The sequence below is a fragment of the Panthera pardus genome, unplaced genomic scaffold, assembly GCF_024362965.1.
Source record: "Panthera pardus isolate Hobbes unplaced genomic scaffold, ASM2436296v1 HiC_scaffold_25, whole genome shotgun sequence".
NCBI classification, from domain to species: domain Eukaryota; kingdom Metazoa; phylum Chordata; class Mammalia; order Carnivora; family Felidae; genus Panthera; species Panthera pardus.
In genome coordinates this window covers 1,275,929-1,292,514 of record NW_026526821.1, presented here as the reverse complement: position 1 = coordinate 1,292,514, position 16,586 = coordinate 1,275,929, and the positions used below count along the sequence as shown (strand labels likewise).

General features: G+C 66.1%; 1 protein-coding gene across 3 annotated transcripts; it reads left to right on the top strand.

Annotated features, from left to right (window-relative positions):
* Nucleotides 1-2,318: 2,318 nt before the first annotated feature.
* On the top strand, nucleotides 2,319-16,208 carry SLC17A9 (solute carrier family 17 member 9). 3 transcript variants are annotated; one of them, XM_019426343.2, is made up of 13 exons: nucleotides 2,319-2,627; nucleotides 7,563-7,760; nucleotides 8,151-8,290; nucleotides 9,938-10,037; nucleotides 11,066-11,196; nucleotides 11,767-11,863; nucleotides 12,059-12,150; nucleotides 12,772-12,859; nucleotides 13,735-13,769; nucleotides 14,110-14,225; nucleotides 14,453-14,508; nucleotides 14,663-14,692; nucleotides 15,191-16,208. In XM_019426343.2, the coding sequence occupies exons 1-13, from the start codon at nucleotides 2,566-2,568 to the stop codon at nucleotides 15,366-15,368; spliced, it is 1,323 nt and encodes a 440-aa protein (XP_019281888.2). In that variant the 5' UTR covers nucleotides 2,319-2,565; the 3' UTR covers nucleotides 15,369-16,208. The 3 variants fall into 3 exon arrangements, with proteins under 3 accessions (XP_019281888.2, XP_019281890.2, XP_019281889.2); XM_019426345.2 differs by having other exon boundaries at nucleotides 2,322-2,627; nucleotides 11,066-11,176; nucleotides 12,054-12,150; XM_019426344.2 differs by having other exon boundaries at nucleotides 2,323-2,627; nucleotides 12,054-12,150.
* Nucleotides 16,209-16,586: the final 378 nt, after the last annotated feature.

Below are 16,586 nucleotides of genomic sequence, written 5' to 3'. Positions count from 1 at the left end.
TCCGCTAGCCCTGGTGGAGGGACCGGGTCCGCGTCCTTCTGCCCCCTTCTGTCCGTTCCCACCAGCACTGTCTGCTTTCACAGGTGTGCGTCCGTGTGTGCTGTGCGTGGACGCGGGAGTCTTGTCTCTCGTCTAGAGACGCAGCACTCGAGTTTCACGTTTGTGAGAAAATAGATTGGCGCTGCCGTCTGCGTGGTTTTAAGCTGAAAAGTTTCTTTTTTTTCTTTTTCTTACTTTTTTTTTTTTTTACTCACGCATGCTTCCTAATGGTCCAAGTCCAGGGACCGCTGTGGTGAGCCTGAGGCCCTTCTCCCCGTCGCACATGCCGCGTCCTGCAGAGGCACACATCCTGTGCTGTCAGGACCGTGAGCGCCTCGCATGGAAGGCGCTTGCGGAACATTGACAGACTTGGAGTGACCGCTTTCCAGTGCCTTCTAGTGCGTGCAGAAGGAGGGTGCCTTGATGCCGGAGCGGTGGCGTTACTGAGCGTAGCCTCACAGGTTTGTTACATCGGAGAGGGGAAAGGAACCCTCCGCCGTCGCCATTCCCCGTGTGACGATGGCGCCTGAACCCTTCTTCCCGCCAACGCCTGCCACCCTGCAGGAGGTGGTGCGGTGGTTTGTGGCGGCGTGACCGTGCGGAGCGGTGAGCGCTTGGGTTTGCACGCAAGACCACCCGGGGTGTTTGGCGAGGGCCACGGTCCCCGGCCCGGGGGGCCTGCCCGTGTGGGATGTCGCGCCTTAATTCCGAGATGCCTTCGAGGCGCTCTTCCTGTCCTCGCGAGTTGCTTACGTAGACGTAGAGCACGGGTTTGCAGGGGCCTTCGGCCTCCGTGCCTGTGTGGACCGTCGGCAGTGGGGGGGCGTCCCCAGCTGCTCTGCCTTCGCAGGCTGCAGGGCCGCAGCTGCGGCGGCTTCGGGCCCTCGGCGGGGGGCAGGAGGGGCAGTCCGGGCCGACCGGGCATCCCGTCCCTCCGTCTGCAGGGCGGAGGTGTTTCTCGTCGCAGGGAGCCTGCGGTGGGACCAGGACTCATCTGCAGAGTTGGGAAGCACCCCCCCCCGCCCCCCGCCCCCCACCCCCGGAAGGCGGGCTCGCTGGGTCCATCCTGACCGTGACGCGGAAAGTCTGTGGGACTCTCTGTGGGACTCCTACTCGGCTCCAACCAAAAGTGGCGGCTGGAGGAGTGAGGACCGGGAGGAGTGGACTTCTCTGCACGCGCCTTCCCAGCACCTTCCGACTGGCTGTGTTTTCGAGCAGGTCACACGGCGACCTCGTGCCAGGCCGTGGGTGTGGCACCGGCAGGAATGGTGCCGTGCGGTGCGAGTCTCCGCCTCACGTCGGGAGCCTGGGGACCGGGAGGCAGCGATCCCGCTGCCGCCCGCCGCGCCGGACCGCCGGACTCGCGTGCGGAGCCCTGCCTGGCTGTGCCGTCTGGCACTCGGCGGCGCACACGGCGCCACACGCTCGAGGGGGAAGCGAGCCTGGTGGTCGCCGTGGCCTCCTCGGCCGGTTACAGAAGCTGAAGCTGCACCGGGTGTGGTGCTGGGCCTGCGCTCCCTCGGGCTGCGCGGTACTGAAGACTCCGGGGGGAGGGAATTGGCTTCCAAAAAAGCCCCGTGGCTGGAGGATGGGGCCGGCGGGGCCCTGCCCTGTGGGGATGTTTTAGGCTCTGTTCTAAGTGCAGTGAGAAGCCTTGGGAGGCTGTGACATGGCGGGGCGGGACCCAGCTGGCTGGGCTGCCCTGTGCGGGACGGAGGAGGCGGCAGCTAGGAGAAGCCAGTGTGGCCGGAAGCCCGGTTGTGGCCGTCGGGTCCCGGCGTCCGCGGCTCCGTGCTGGCCGTGTCCTCGACGAGGCCACGTAAGGCCCACCCCCCGCACACCGAGAGGGCCCCGGGGACTCAGCTTGGGGGCTGGCAGACCCTCCGTGCTTGGCACGCCCTTGGGGCTCTGGCCTGTTCCGCACGGCCTGCCACGTGGACACGGCCCGCTCAGCTGCCCGGCGTTGGCTGGCTCGGGTGGCAGGGCGGGAGCCCACCTCCGAAGACCCACCTTACAAACTGGGGGCGCTTGAGTCTTCCTGCTCTCGCATTCTGCGAAGACTGTCCCCAGTTGTCACTGGATGAGTCCACAGCCCTGTGACGTGGGGACCACCACCATCCCCCGATTCACGGGCTCCTGTCCAACACCAGAGCCCTGACGCCAGGATCCCCCAGGCCCCGCCCTCCACAGCCCGGTCCGCCCAGCGGGCCACCCGCCACGGGGAGCCCCGCACCCTCCCCACTCCCGCCGCCGCCGGACTTCACGGGAGCCGGAGGAGCCGCAGGAGCCGCAGGGAGGTGGACCCTGACAGCTGCTGGTGGAGCGCAGGGCGGGGACCGAGTGTGTGCCCCGCCCCACCCGCCCTCCCTCTGCGGTGGCCGTCCGGGGGCGACACGTCCTAAGAGCAGAGCGCCAGACGGAAGCACGGCCGGGACTGACACGTGGCCTTGGGCGGCGCTGCCCCGTGTGGGTTGGAGAGGCGGGCGCCCGACCTGAACGCGCTGCGCCCGCGGACGGCTGCCCCCGATGCAGCCGCTGCCACCGGAGGAGGCCCGCAGGGACGGGGCTGAGGACGCCCAGTGGTCCAGGTGGGGCCAAGGTGTGGGGGGCGGGGCGGCGGCTTGGGGACGGGGCGAGGCCACCTTCTCTCCACCTATGGGCTGTGCACTTCCCTGACGGTCCGCATACCAGTACCCAGCCCGAGACCCCATCCCTTTTCGAGTCCCAGGGCCGGTGAGAGCCCCCGTGAGCCCTCTCCAGGCCCTCCAGGGTCCCGGGGGGTGCGCAGGCAGGAGGTATCCCAGGAGTCCTGCCTGGGGGAAGGGGGCATCGTCCTGGCTGGTGAAGGGGGAGCTCACGGGCACAGCTGTGCGTCCTAGAAGCGACCCTGCCAGGTAGGACCACACCCGTTTACAGGCCCGAGTCCCTACCGGTGACCACACACCTGAGAGCAGGTTCAGCTGACATGGCAGGTGGCTGAGTCCTGCCCACACCTGCCAGCTGTGTGCTGTGGACAGGTCTCCATGGTGGGGGGGGCGGGAGGCTCCTGGGGGGGCAGGGCCCACATTCTGGGAAACATTCTGTTTCCACATCCATTGCCGAGGACAGAAGGCCCCAGGACAGGGGCTCTCCTCACGACTGTGACACGCTGAACAGCCAGGCCACCTGTGCCGCAGCCCTCCCTCTGGTTCTGTGGACCCCGGGCCCACGTCAGGCCCTGGGATCCCCAGGCCAGTTCAGGCAGTCTCCGAGTGCCCAGGGAGCCTGGTCTCAGGACCTGCTGCTGCCGCCCAGCACAGGGTCACAGGAAGGCGCTAAGAGGTAGTGTCCCCGAGGCTGGGGCAAGATGAAGGCAAAGCCAGCGGGGGAGACGGGAGAGAAGCCGGTCGTTTCGCAGGACAGGGCGTGCAGAGCGGCGTGGGAAGGGCCGCAGTGAGCGTGGGAGTCCCAGAGCCCAAACCGCAGCCTTGGCCTGGGCCCTGCTCCAGGCATCTGCTAGAGCTGGGGGGCTGCGTGCTGGTGCCTGCCAGGGTCCAGGAGCGCTCTCGTCCTCCCCCCCCACCCCCCACCCCCCCTGCTGCCCTGGATACCGAGGGGCTGATCCAGGTACTGATCCGGGTGGCATGGGGTCACGTTGAAGCGGCTCTAGCTGGCTCGGCCTCAACTGCCTCCCTGTGTGCTCGCTCTGGAAGGGGCACCTGCCCCACTTCCCCAGGCCGTTGGCAGGGGAGGCAGCCTGAAGTTCTGGAGGGGTCTGGGGGTCCTGAGTGGAACTGGATTCAGCCGGGACGAGGCTGTCCCCGCCCCTGAGTGGACCCATCGCAGTGAGTGTGGCTGTTTCTGGCTGCCCACCCTGTGCGCCCTCTGCCTCGACAGCCACGTGTCTGCCCTTGTGGGCCCTGGGAGCAGGGGTGGGGGCAGCCAGTGGCCTTGGACCCGTGGCCTGCAATGCCGGCACATTTCCCTTTTCTGAATCGAGGGGCCACGTGACCACATGTTTGCTCAGCCGTGGATGCTTATGCACAAGGGCCACTGGCAGGAAGCAGAAGTTTCTAGAAGGTTCATAGGAAGCATTCCGATGAGCTGGGGGCACAGGCCTGAGGCTCAGGGCAGGTCACAGTGGGCAGGATGAAGCTCTCCGATCCACTCTTGCGGTAGCCTTCCGTGTTCCCAAACAGGCCAGGCCATCCGCAGGATCAAGGAGTCCGTGTCTGGGCCGCCGAGTCCAGCCAGACTTCCTTGTTCTGTGTCCCCGGCCACTGGAGAGGAAGTACCTCTGCCTGCCCAGCTGGCATTGCCTCCAGCTTGGGGACTGGGCCGTGGGGGCCTCCCAGGGAGGAAGCAGACAGCACCTTGCCCCACACAAGCTCAGGGCAGACTGCTGGCCCGGATGCTGACGGGCCTTTCTTGGCTTCCCGTGGTCACAAGGAGGCCCGGGGGCAGCACCATATTCTAGGAGCCTGCCAGCCTCCCAGAGTGGGTCAGCCTCAGCTGGCCTTCCCACCCAGAGGGCAAACACAGCCAGGCTCTCAGGGTCACCAGTGAGATGGGCCAGGTGGGCTTGCTGGGGGCACAGTCCAGTCTGGACGCGGGTGGCCCTCCACTGCTCTGACCATAGAAAGGAATGAAGCTCCTCTCGAAGGCACCTTTGGACTGTGGCTGTCTGTGGGGGCGTTGGAAGCTCTACTCCACGCCCGCCTTCTCCTGGTGCCCCTGGGCAGTGCATACACATGCTTGCAGGGGGCGCGGGGGCGTGGGAGCACCGTGGGCTCCCCCAGAACGGGGCACCCGGAGGCCGTGGCGATGCTGCAGCCGGCTGGGCTCAGGCCAGCTGGACGGACTCCGGTGGGCGGTTTGGGCTGTGTTGCTCTGGACCTCCCACTAAGGCCAGTGGGAGTGTTTGCTCAGGAGAGCGATGTGCCCAACAGGCCCGCTGCCCCTGGGCTGGAAAGCTGGGTGGGAGGGAGGACCGTGTGAGGTGCTCGCGGGGCGACTGTGGTCAAGTCCCAGGGATGAGTGTCGGGGAGACGTTGGGGGCATCATCTTCAGGTCCGGAACCCCAGAGGGGCGGGTGCCTGAGCCCACGGTGGTCCGCCCTGCCAGGGGCCCCGGGTCCTGTGTCGGGTGGGCAGTGAGCTGGTGCCACCTGCAGGCTTATCAGCCTCGCAGATGCCTGGCCCTGCCTCCACCCCACGGTCTTCAGTTCTGGAAAGAAAACTAGCGTTTGGGGCTCCCGGGCCCAGAGGGACAGTCACTGAGCTTCCCCTATGGCCCCATCCCTCTCAAGCCTTGGGACCTCGGGTCCGTGCTGCTGTCCCCGTTGTCCAGGCTTCTGAATCATTCCAGTAACATTTTAAGAACCTGGAGGTGGGGATGGGGGCCATGTGACGGGGGTCACTGGGCAGTTTCCAAGTGGAGCACCGTCCCCCAGCTTCAGCCAAAGCAGGGTCTAGTGTCTGGCTTCTGGAATTGCACAGCTGGGGATATTTTTAGCACAGGACCCGATTTCCCACTGGTTCTGGTATATAAAAGCAGAGGGCCACAGAAGGGCGCCCTGGAGCCCTGCGTGCCACACCCCTCTGAGGTCCAGAGGCCCAGCCTGAAGTGCCTGGTCCAGAGCATGCCCGGGAAACCAGTCCAGGGAAGGGATGGGGTTCCCCACGTCGTGCTAGGGCCCGGACGGGGACTTCTTTGATGCCCACACCACACGCCCCATCAGGAGCTGGAAGGCACTTTGGAACTGGAATCCCCAAGCCCCAGATGGGGCCCTGGCCTACAGATAGGGGTCTGTTGGGGCCGGAAGGCCGGCTGCTGGAACTCAGACTCATTCACCCCCAAACTCCCGAGTGATGGTGTCGAACCTCGAATCAGCTGTCTCTGCTGGTAGGACTGCAGGACCCCACAGCCTCAAGCAGTGGCTCCTTGGCTGTGGAGGGGCTGCAGCCAGGAGCGGCCCCAGGGCGCCCACGGTGGGGCCACTCAGCAGGTCGGGGCCGTGGGGAGGGCCGCCTCCTCCCTGACCGTGGAAGAGCACACTGTGGTTTGTGGACAGGGAGTGGACCCACGTGGAGACATCAGCCGGAGGAGGTGGACACAGTTGCCTGGCCTCCCTTCCTCCTGGTCACAGTGGCTTCTTGTTGGGACATTGGGAACTTGCTGGTCACTCTGCTATCCACTCACCCATGAAGAGGCAGCTGTCATGGGGACCAGCCTGTCTTCACTAAGGAAACGGAGGCTCGAAGAGGCCAGGGCTCTCGTTCCGTGTCCACAGACCCACCCACACCTGGGCGCCTGGAGGCCAGCCCCCGGGGCAGGTCCTGTGGTCAGCGGTCCATCCTGCGGGGAGGCCCGCAGCCCTGACTTCTCCCGGCAGGTGGGCCCCGCTCCAGGTCGGGGCGTTTGTGGTAATGGGTGCGTCGTATCACACCCACTGATGGGGCTCCTGGTGTGTGCGCCCCGCTCGGGATGGGTCCCCGTGCAGGCGGGGCCCCTGAGCTCCCCGCGGGGCTGCTGCAAGGCCCCCGCACTCTCTGACCACCCGCCCCCAGCTTGCACACCCCGCCCTCCGCACGGGACATCACAAGTCACCAGCGGTACCCCCTCTCCACCCATCTCCCACCCCCACGGCTGGTGCCCACAGCTCCCTCTCTCTCATTGTTTCAAAGTAAACTTTGTCTCTGAGGCCAGTTCTTGATTTACAGAGTCACGTGAAGGGAGTGACTCTACCGCCCACCCCTCCCTCCACATCTTCTGTCAGCGTCCTGCCTTTGTCCCGCCTGGGAGTCCCTCTCAGCAGGGAACCACGGACAAAAGCCCGGAGTTTGCTCAGATTTCTGCCGTTGGTTTTCACACCCCAGGACCCCATCTGGGACCCCACATGCACGGGGGCATCATCTCCCGGCTCTGGCAGTTTCTCAGTTCGCTTGGTCTCAGGGGCAGTCAGGGAGCACTGGCCAGAAGTTTCAAGGACCGGCCCCCTGTGGACACCTGTCTGGCGACTTCCTAGGCAGCCGGGCCTGCCTCTCCTCCGCCCGGGTTCCTCCAAGGGCCGACCACCCCCACGGCACTGTCCCCTTGCCGGCCGCCCAGCACCGCCTGCCCCGACCTCCTCTGCTGGGCACACACAGCTTTTCCTGCAGAGCCTTCGGGGACCCACTGCCCTGCTCCTATCCCGTAGTGGCCCACCCCTGCCACGAGACCCTCCGTTTTGGCCTCAGCCGGGGTCTCCTGGGCAGGTTACTGAGCTGTCTGCTCTTGACCAGCTTCTTCCCTGGGGACCCTGGCCTGTGGGGAGCGGGGAGTGAGGGCGTGGACCTGGCTGCCGGTCCCGGCTAGCACACCCCTCCAGCTGTGCTCTGTCCCACGTGCCCCTCTGCTGGCCGTCCGGCTGCTCCCAGCCTCTGCTGTCGTGACTCGTTCCTAGGGTCTGCCTGTGCTTCGGGTGCTGACACGCAGGGGGGTTAGGGTGTCGGAGGGGCGGCCACGCTGCCCTCCTGGGTGACACTGTCCCTCCTGTCCCGCAGGCCCGAGTGCCAGGCATGGACGGGGACGCTGCTGCTGGGCACGGGCCTGCTGTACTGCGCCCGGGTCAGCGTGCCCGTGTGCGCCATCTCCATGAGCCAGGACTTCGGCTGGAACAAGAAGGAAGCCGGCGTCGTGCTCAGCAGCTTCTTCTGGGGCTACTGCCTGACTCAGGTGGTGGGCGGCCACCTGGGGGACCGGTAACCACCCCTGCTCCCCACGCGGGGCCGGGGCTGCCCCGGGGGGAGGCGGCTCCCGCAGGATGAATGTGGGGCCGGGCCTGGCCTGGAGAGAGGCATCGGCCGGGAGGACAGAGGTCCGTGGAGGAGGCGGTCCGGGGGCAGGTGCGCGGCTCCCCTTGGGGCGCTTGTCCTGGGGGGCGGGCGTGGGGGGTGCTTGTTGGGACGGAGGGACAGGCTGGGCCTGTGCCCTCACCCCCCGCCCCTTCTGCGGAGGAGGACGAGGAAGCGGCGCCTGGCCCGGAGGCGGCAGCTCAGAGCCGGGCTGGAGCAGGCACCGGCTTGGGCTCCTCCGGGCAGGACCCGCCCACCCTGCCCGCCACCCGCCACTGTGCTCTCGTCCTCCTCCAGGATCGGGGGTGAGAAGGTCATCCTGCTGTCCGCCTCCGCCTGGGGCTTCATCACTGCCGCCACCCCGCTGCTCGCCCGCCTCAGCAGTGCTCACCTGGTCCTCATGACCTTCTCGCGCATCCTCACGGGCTTGCTGCAAGGTAGGGCTGTCTCGGCAGCTCCCCTCTGCGGCCCCAGCCGTGCCAGCGCCAGGCGAGCGCGCACGCGTCGTGTACGCGTGTAGGTACACGCGCGTGGGCACGTGGGTGTGTGGACGTGTCCGTGCAGGTGGGTGTACGTGTGGGTACATACGTGTACTCAGGCGTGCTCCCGCGCGTTTGCTTAGGTCAGAGGAAGTCTCGTGCGCCTGCTGATAAGGCCCCGGGAGCCCCCAGCGCGGCGGGCGGGCAGCTGTCCTCGTGGGCAGGGAGGCACGAGGACCGACCGCCCCCAGCAGGCGGCCGGCGCTCGGCTGCGCTTCCCTGTGGCGGGCGGGTCTGTCGTGCCGCGCGAGGCCTTGGCTCTGAAGCTCTGTCTGTTTCCCAGAAACATTTCACGGTCTGGCACAATCCGATGTCAGATGCCCCCCTCCGCCAAAAGGCCCACCCCGGGGGCGTGGGTGGCAGGCAGCTTGCCACACGGTGGCCGTCAGCGCCCCTGGCCGCTGGCGCAGCGGGGACTTGCTGAGTTTCTGCGTGTTGCTGGGCAGAGGCTGCCCCTGGCCGGAGCCTCCGGGACCCGGGTCTGCACTCGGCCTCTCCCTGTTTCCTGGCCGGCCCCACTGGTCCGCCTCTCGGGCAGTCTGGCTCCTGAGCCCCCGTGGGTTCACCCCGGTGCCCCACGTGCGGCCGGTCCCGTGGCTGGGGTTTCTGGGCGTCCAGCCAGGGGGCCCTCAGCTCAGGCTGTTCCCCCATCTTCCTGGGAGGTGGGGGGCCGGTCCATGCCGTCACGAGAGCTCAAGGGGCAGCGATCAGCCTGGGTGACTGGCAGTTGGTGTGGGCAGGGGTGGGGCCCCGACGGGAAGGCCGGGCCCTGCCTCAGCCCCTGGCCTCTTAGCTCTTCCTGGGAGGAAAGCACAGCGGTGGGAGCCGCCATCCCTGTTTTAAAAATTAGGTTTTGCAATGATTATAGATTCGCAGGAAGTTGCGAAGAGGCCCCGGGGTCCCTCGGGCCTCCCTGCGGCGACATCTCGTGTGGCTGTGGGACGGCGACACATCCAGGCACCGTGGCTCCGTGGGGCCGCTCGCTCGGGCCTCACGGGCTGTAGGTGCACTGCGTGTGTGAACGCGTGCGAGCGTGCGTGTGCGAGCGAGAGAGCATGTGGGTGTGCGTGCGTGCACGAGCGTGTCATGTGTGAGCATGCGTGTGCAAGTGTGTGTGAGCATTGTGAGCATGTGCGTGCGAGCACGAGCGTGAGTGTGAATGTGCACGTGCGAGCAGGGCATGCCAGTGTGTGAGCATGTGTGCGAGTGTGAGTGGGCCTGTGCGAGCAAGCGTGCACGTGTGTGTGAGTGTGCGCGCGTGAGCATGCACGAATCAGCATGTGGCGTGCGTGTGCGAGTGTGAGTGTGCACCAGGACTCGAGCTGGTGTGTCAGGAGTGCCAGCTCAGACTCCGTCGTTCCCACAGCCCGTTCTGTGCCAGGACCCTGAGCACACCTGTCCCCCAGCTGAGAGTCCAGCTGACAGGTCCTCGGAGCCCAGTCCTGCTGGTCCCCGGGGGAGCCTCCCAGAGCAGCTCTCGGTCCTGGCTGGCCCCGCCCTGGCCCCAGGTGACCGCGTGGGGACGCAGCTCTCTGCTCGTTTCAGGGGTCTACTTCCCGGCGCTGACCAGCCTGCTGTCACAGAAGGTACGAGAGAGCGAACGCGCCTTCACCTACAGTGCCGTGGGGGCCGGCTCCCAATTTGGGTAAGTCCTGGCCCTGAGAGCCCAGGGGACAGAGGGTGTGCCCAGGGGGGCCTGGGCGGGGACAGCACGTGGGCGCCTTTGCGGCTCAGGGAGATGCGGGTCGGCTGCTTCTGTGCTGCGGGGGACCCCCCCCCCCCCTTGTGCATGTTCTGTCCCCAGGGCAGGTGGTGTGGTTGAGGCTCTGGCAATGGGACACGGCGTTCCCTTTCATCTGTGCTGAGGGAGCCAGAGGGGGTGCCTTCCCGATGTGGGAGGCGACCTGTGCTCCCCTGGGGGGCATGTGACATGGTCCAGACATGAAGACCCTGTCCCTGTACTCCTGAATGGAGGCCTGGCTCGGGGAGAAGGGACATGTTGCTGTCCTGATGGGGCTTCACTACCCGGGGCTCAGGTCCCTCACTTCCCCGCTGCTAAGAAGCAGGCAAGAAATCAGAGCGTGGAGGGGTGCCTGAGGACGGGCCAGGAGCCCGGATAAAAGCCCAGAGCGCCCAGTGGGACGGGGGTTCTGGATACGCCATGTGGGACGTACTCCCACAAGGAACGGTGTGCGTTGTTTCTGAAATCCCGCTTCACCCAGGCGTCCTGGGCCTGTGTCTTAGGCTGAGAGGCACGGAACACACTCTGCCCACTGCACAGATGAGGAAAGGGAGGCTCCGGGGGGGGGAAGGCGCCCCCCTACCCCACTCCCCCCCCAGACCTGCAGGAGGCGAGGATCCACAGGGCTTCTGGGCTTTGTGCTTGCTTTTCCCGCTTTTGCGTTTAGACATCTTGGAGGCCAACTTGGAGGCCCGGAAGCAAGAAATTAAAGCAACAGAGGGCCCCCGTGCCGTGTCACAGCCGCACGGCTGTGCCCACGTCCCCTGGGTGCCGAGGCAGCTGGAAGTCTCCCTGAACTCTCTGAACGCTTCACAAAATACGCTCAGACTGGGGCGGCTGCTTTCCTGGCGACGAGCTTATGCCGGGTGGGGGTGCTCAGAGGCATCGCCTTGCCCCAGCAAAGCCCAGGGTCACGGCCACCTGTCTTTCAGGACGCTGGTGACGGGGGCCGTGGGCTCCCTGCTCCTGGACCGGTACGGCTGGCCTAGCGTCTTCTACCTCTCCGGCGGGCTCACCCTGCTGTGGGTGTGTTATGTGCACAGGTACCTGCTGAGTGAAAAAGGTAACTGCGGCCGGGCGGGCGATGGCCGGCAAACGCAGCTGCCCAGGGAGGGCGAGGGCCTGGCGCCCGGCCCCTCTAGCGGCCGCTAAACATCCACCCAACTCACCTGTGGAGTAGCGCCTGCTCAGCGGGTCCCTGGGCTGCAGCTTGGCCCCGTCCGGAAAAGCATCCTCTAGACTAGAGCCTGAGGAAAATGCCAGTTCTCAGGCCGGCTCTGCCCGGGTTCAGGCCTGAGAGCCGTGCCCCAGGAAGAAGCGGGCACACGGAGACAGGTGCCCACCGGGCACAGGCAGCTGGCAGGAGCCATCGGTCTAAAGACGGCAGGAAGCGGGGCTTGGGGGATCCGAGGGCGGGGGAAGGACCGAGGAAGTCTGTTCAGACTCCCTCAAATGCCGACAGCCCAAGGTGCTGGCAGGGAGGACGGTGTGGCCGTCCCCAGGGCAGCCAGGCGGGCCGCAGGGCTGTGGGGGCGCTGGCCCCTGGAGCTGCCCCCCCGGGAGCCGTCTGTTACGAGCAGACGCCGTCCCCCGATTCTGAGGAGCTTCCACATGGAAACCGCTTGCCCCTCAGATCTCATCCTGGCCTTGGGTGTTCTGGTGCGAGGCCTGCGGGTGTCCAGGCGCACCAAAGTTCCCTGGAGACAGCTTTTCCGGAAGCCCTCTGTCTGGTGAGCCGGCGCCTCGGGGCCGCAGCTTGGGGTGGGGCGGCACGGGGCCGAGACCAGCCGATCTCGGGTGTTCCCGAAGCCTACACGGGCCGGGGTCACCCCGGCTTCTGAGCTCCGCGGGGGCTGGCGGGGGCGCCCCTCCGTGCGGGGCTGGGGCGCGTGGACCCTGAGCCCGGCCCGCGCCCCCCAGGGCAGCCATCTCCGCTCAGCTGTCGTCCGCGTGCGCTCTCTTCATCCTCCTCTCCTGGCTGCCGACCTTCTTCAAGGAGACGTTCCCCAGCTCCAAGGTGGGTGGACCACCCTGGTGCCCGCGGGGTGACGGAGACACGGTGTTGTTTGCGGCCCCACTCGGGCTCGCGGCCCCGAGCTGACCTCGCCCGTGCTCAGGGCCCACGGCCCCTCTGGTCTGGTGCAGCCACCCAGGACAGGGCCCCTTCCCACCACCGCGCAGCACCCGCTCCCGGGATGCACCCTGTGCGGCCGCCCGGCAGAGCCCTGCCCTAGGCTCAGCCGACGGTCTGTGCGTGGTCATGACCGAGGACGGGCCAAGTGGGGATCGCGACACGGGCAGGGTCAGCTTGGCCCACTCCACCCTGGCCACCCTCCCCGTCTGGTGACCAGAACCTCCTGCACCTCCACACGGTGGGCCTGTGTCCCCCCTGCTCGGCCCTGTCACAGTGTGGGGGGCCAGTGAGGGAGACTCGGCCTGAAGGGGGGCGGCCCTAGTGGACGTGGAGCTCGGCCAGGGTGGGGGAGGTCAAGGTCAGGGGGGCCCTCCAGCCCGGGAGCCCAGCCTGTGGGCAGGGGGAGACTTACCGGGCATCAGGGCACACGGGCGGCCACCGGCCTGTGCAACCTCTCGAGGGTGGCCAGGCGCATGCCCTCCGAGGCCTCCCTCTTCCCTGCAGGGCTGGGTCTTCAACGTGGTGCCCTGGCTGGTGGCCATCCCCGCCGGTCTGTTCAGCGGGTTCCTCTCCGACCATCTCATCAATCAGGGTGAGCCCTGGGGGAGCGCCGCCGGGAGCCCACCCAGCTTTGCCACACTGTGGGGGGTGGGGGCCCCCTCCTGGGGGTGCTACGGGGATGGGAGGGGTCTTGCCACCCCCAGGACCTCGCTTCGAGAGTGGGGCCCCGACCACCTCAGCCTCAGTTTCCCGGAGGGGGTGGGGCACAGGGAGAGGACCCCATTCCTGCGGGCACCGTGGAGCTCCTCCTTGGTCTTCAGAGGGGTCAGAGGTCATAGGTCGGGGGGGCTGTGTGTGCGAGCCCGGGACCCCAGCGAACACGCCCGAGGACGAGGATCTCACAGACGCGCACACCGCACGCGCATGCGCACGCACACGCATTCTTAGACGTTAGTCCTTTCCTAGTGAGAGAGTGCTGCACACTCACTGTGGAAAAAGTGGAGACTTTGCAGAAACAGGGAGACAGCACGTGTGTAAACCGTCCCGGGGCCTTCCTTCTGCGTGTCTGCTTGGCCTTGTCCTGGAGAGCCCTCTAGGTGCACACCCAGGGCCGGGCACACACACTCACACGCACTCACACACGTGCACACATACCCAGGATGCAGGATGCCCAGGCAGGGCACACGCGTCCACAGGAACTCACACGGGTGTGCACACGCACCCAGGATGCCCAGCACAGGGCACACGTGCCCACACACATTCACACAGCTGCTCACACACACCCAGCACACAGGGTGCTCAGTGCAGGCACGTGTGCCCACCCACATGTGCACATGTCTCACGCACGACCCGGGACACCCCCTCCTTGAGCCCAGGGCCCGGCCCTCCCCTCCATGCTCCCTCCCTGCTGCCGTGCCAGCTGGAACCCCACGCGGGTGCCAATGGGAACCTCTCTCCTCTTCTCAGGTTACAGAACCATCACTGTTCGGAAGTTCATGCAGGTAGGGAGGTGAAATGCTCCTCTGGACACCCCTGGTTTGCTCCCGGGACCTGCGGGTTGTGACCCCCCCGTCTCCTGACCCAGAAAGCATTCGGAGGTGCCCTGGGTCAGTGCTGAGGGCTGGTTTGGCCGACCTGAGGCCCTTCTCCCAGCTGTGCCCCCCCAGGCCCCCGCACACGTCTCTGGGCCTGGGTCGCCCCCATTCCCCTCTGGTCGGACAAGTGGGGGTCTCATACCCGCTGGGCAGGCCTGGGAGGGGCTTTCCCAGTGACCTTGCTCAGTGTGCCCCGGGTGGCCCCGGGAGGAGCCCTGTCGGCAGGCACCAATCCTCTCTCCCGCAGGTGATGGGCCTTGGCCTGTCCAGCGTTTTTGCCCTGTGTTTGGGGCACACCTCGAGCTTCTGCAAATCTGTGGTGTTTGCATCAGCTTCCATCGGCCTGCAGACCTTCAACCACAGGTGAGGGCCGGGCGCCCCACTCACCAGCCGGCACCCTGGCACGGTGGGTGTGCCCTGGCATGGCTGAGCGCCCTGCTGTCGGGGGCGGGCCTTGGCTGGGCTGGGTTCCGAGTGCCCGCGTGGCAGTTTCTAGACCCCGGGTGCTCAGAGGACCAGCCCCGGACTCCATGGGGTGGCAGCCGCCCTGTGGTCACTTGCTCGCCCACCTCCCTTTCTCTTTCCCACAGTGGCATTTCCGTCAACATCCAGGACCTGGCTCCATCCTGTGCCGGCTTTCTGTTCGGTGAGAGCCACTGGCCCCTGTTTGAATAGGAGGGGCTGTTCCCCACCCAGACATTGCTCACCCGAGCCCCGTCCTCTCTCCGGGCCCCCAGGGGCTGCCCCCGGGTGAGGGCCTCCTGTGACCCATCCTCGTTGTCGCTCTGTCTCGCTCGCAGGTGTGGCCAACACAGCTGGGGCCTTGGCAGGTAAGAGGCGGGCTGGGTGTCTCCCGGCTGTCCCACCCCTGAGTCTTCCCGCCCCGCCGGCCCCTTAGCCCTGCAGGGTGGGGCACGGCGCCCTCCAGGGTCCCCCGGTGTCAGACCAGCGGGGAGGGGGACAGTGAGATCCCGGAGCTGGTCTGGGGCGAACGTTCACTTTTCTGACGGCGAGCACCCCAGCCCTCACTTGACCAACAGATGTGAGTCAAATCCTCAAGGCCCGGGTTTCCAGGGGCTGAGTGGCTGGATGAGAACGCTGGGGCTCACTCCCCACGGAGGACCTGTGAGAGGCAATATGCCGGACAGCCCGTGAGGTCTCTGGCCCTCTGGGACCCTCTGAGGCCGGCCGTCCCTTGGCCTGGTAGCTTGGACACCTGAGTTCAGCTTCTGTCCCTCAGGCCGCCCCCGACCTCCCCTCCTGGTACCCTAGCCCCAGTCCCTGCCCCGGCCCTCCCCTCAGGACCGCCCTGCCCGCCTCTGGTGCAGGTGTCGTGGGCGTGTGCTTGGGAGGCTACCTCATCGAGACCACGGGCTCCTGGACGTCCATGTTCAGCCTGGTGGCTGCCGTCAGCAGCCTGGGGCTGTGCATCTTTCTGCTGTTTGGAGAGGCCCAGCGCGTGGACCTGAGCCCTACCCACGAGGACCTCTAGCTGCCTCGGCCTGACGGTTCCCCGAGGACCCAGTGCTGCCCGCCTCGGGGCGTCGGGCTGTGTTGAAGAGCCTCCCACTCCTGATCCCGGGTGTGTGAGCAGAGGGGGATGGGCCCCAGTGGAGCCCGGGCAGCCCTGGTGGGCCTCAGTCTCTCCACCAGCCAGTGAGGTGATCGCGCCCTCCCCCGGGGTTCGTGGGCTGGCAGGGGTGAGTGGGATTGGTGTTTTGAGTAGCAGCTGCACTATCACAGTCTGTCCCACGTAGGTCTGCGTGCCCACGTGGTCACTGGGTGGGAGGGCTGCCTGTCTGTCATCACAGGGGCAGGGGCACCACCCAGCTGGACTCTTCCCTCAGACCTGCTCTGCTTAGCTTCTTGGCCCTGGGGCCAGATCATTCTTCCTGGGGGGTGCTGTCCTGTGCACTGCGGGCTGTTTAGCAGTTGGCCCCCGCCTACTAGGTGACCCCCACCCCCTGCCAGTGATGACAACCAGCACTGGCTTCTGGCCTCACCACATGTCCTCAGGAGACTGTACCTTGGGCCAGAACCGCGGCTCTGATGGAGGCTGTTGGGGGTTGTGGGCTAGACGCCCTTGCCCATCTTTGGGCCCCCCCCCGGCACCCCCCTGTGGGTCCCTCTCTGCCAGGGATGCTTCTGGGGACCAGGGAGCCCTCCCATCTTGTCCTTCTCTCTCTCATAACAAGAAACTGGTCATCTCGTGAGTTTGTAATAGATTTTGCAAGATGTCTATGTAGAAGAACTAAGAATGTGGAGAGATCACACCAGACTTATTTAAATGATAAGCTATTAAACTGGAAAAGGAAGGCTGCGATTTTATTAACCTTCCTTTATTTATTTATTTTTTCTGAAGTTTTTATTTATTCATCTTGAGAGAGAGTGAGTTGGCGAGCACGTGGGGAGGGGCAGAGAGAGAAAGAGTGCTTGAGTGAACGGGGGAAGGGCGGGGGGGGAGGGGAGAATCGCAAGCAGGTTCTGTGTTGTCAACACAGAGCTTGATGTGGGGCTTGATCCCACGAACCGTGAGAACATGACCTGAGCCGAAGTCAAGAGTTGGACGCCCAACCGACTGAGCCCCCCCACCCAGGCCCCCAATCTTCCTTTTTTAAAAAGAATAAACACGTATTGAAGACTTGTTGAGCTCACCCCAGAGGAAGCCCCCGGAGTGTTGCAGGTGATGGTCAGGGCGGCCCCCTGAGCAGACACATGCAGGAA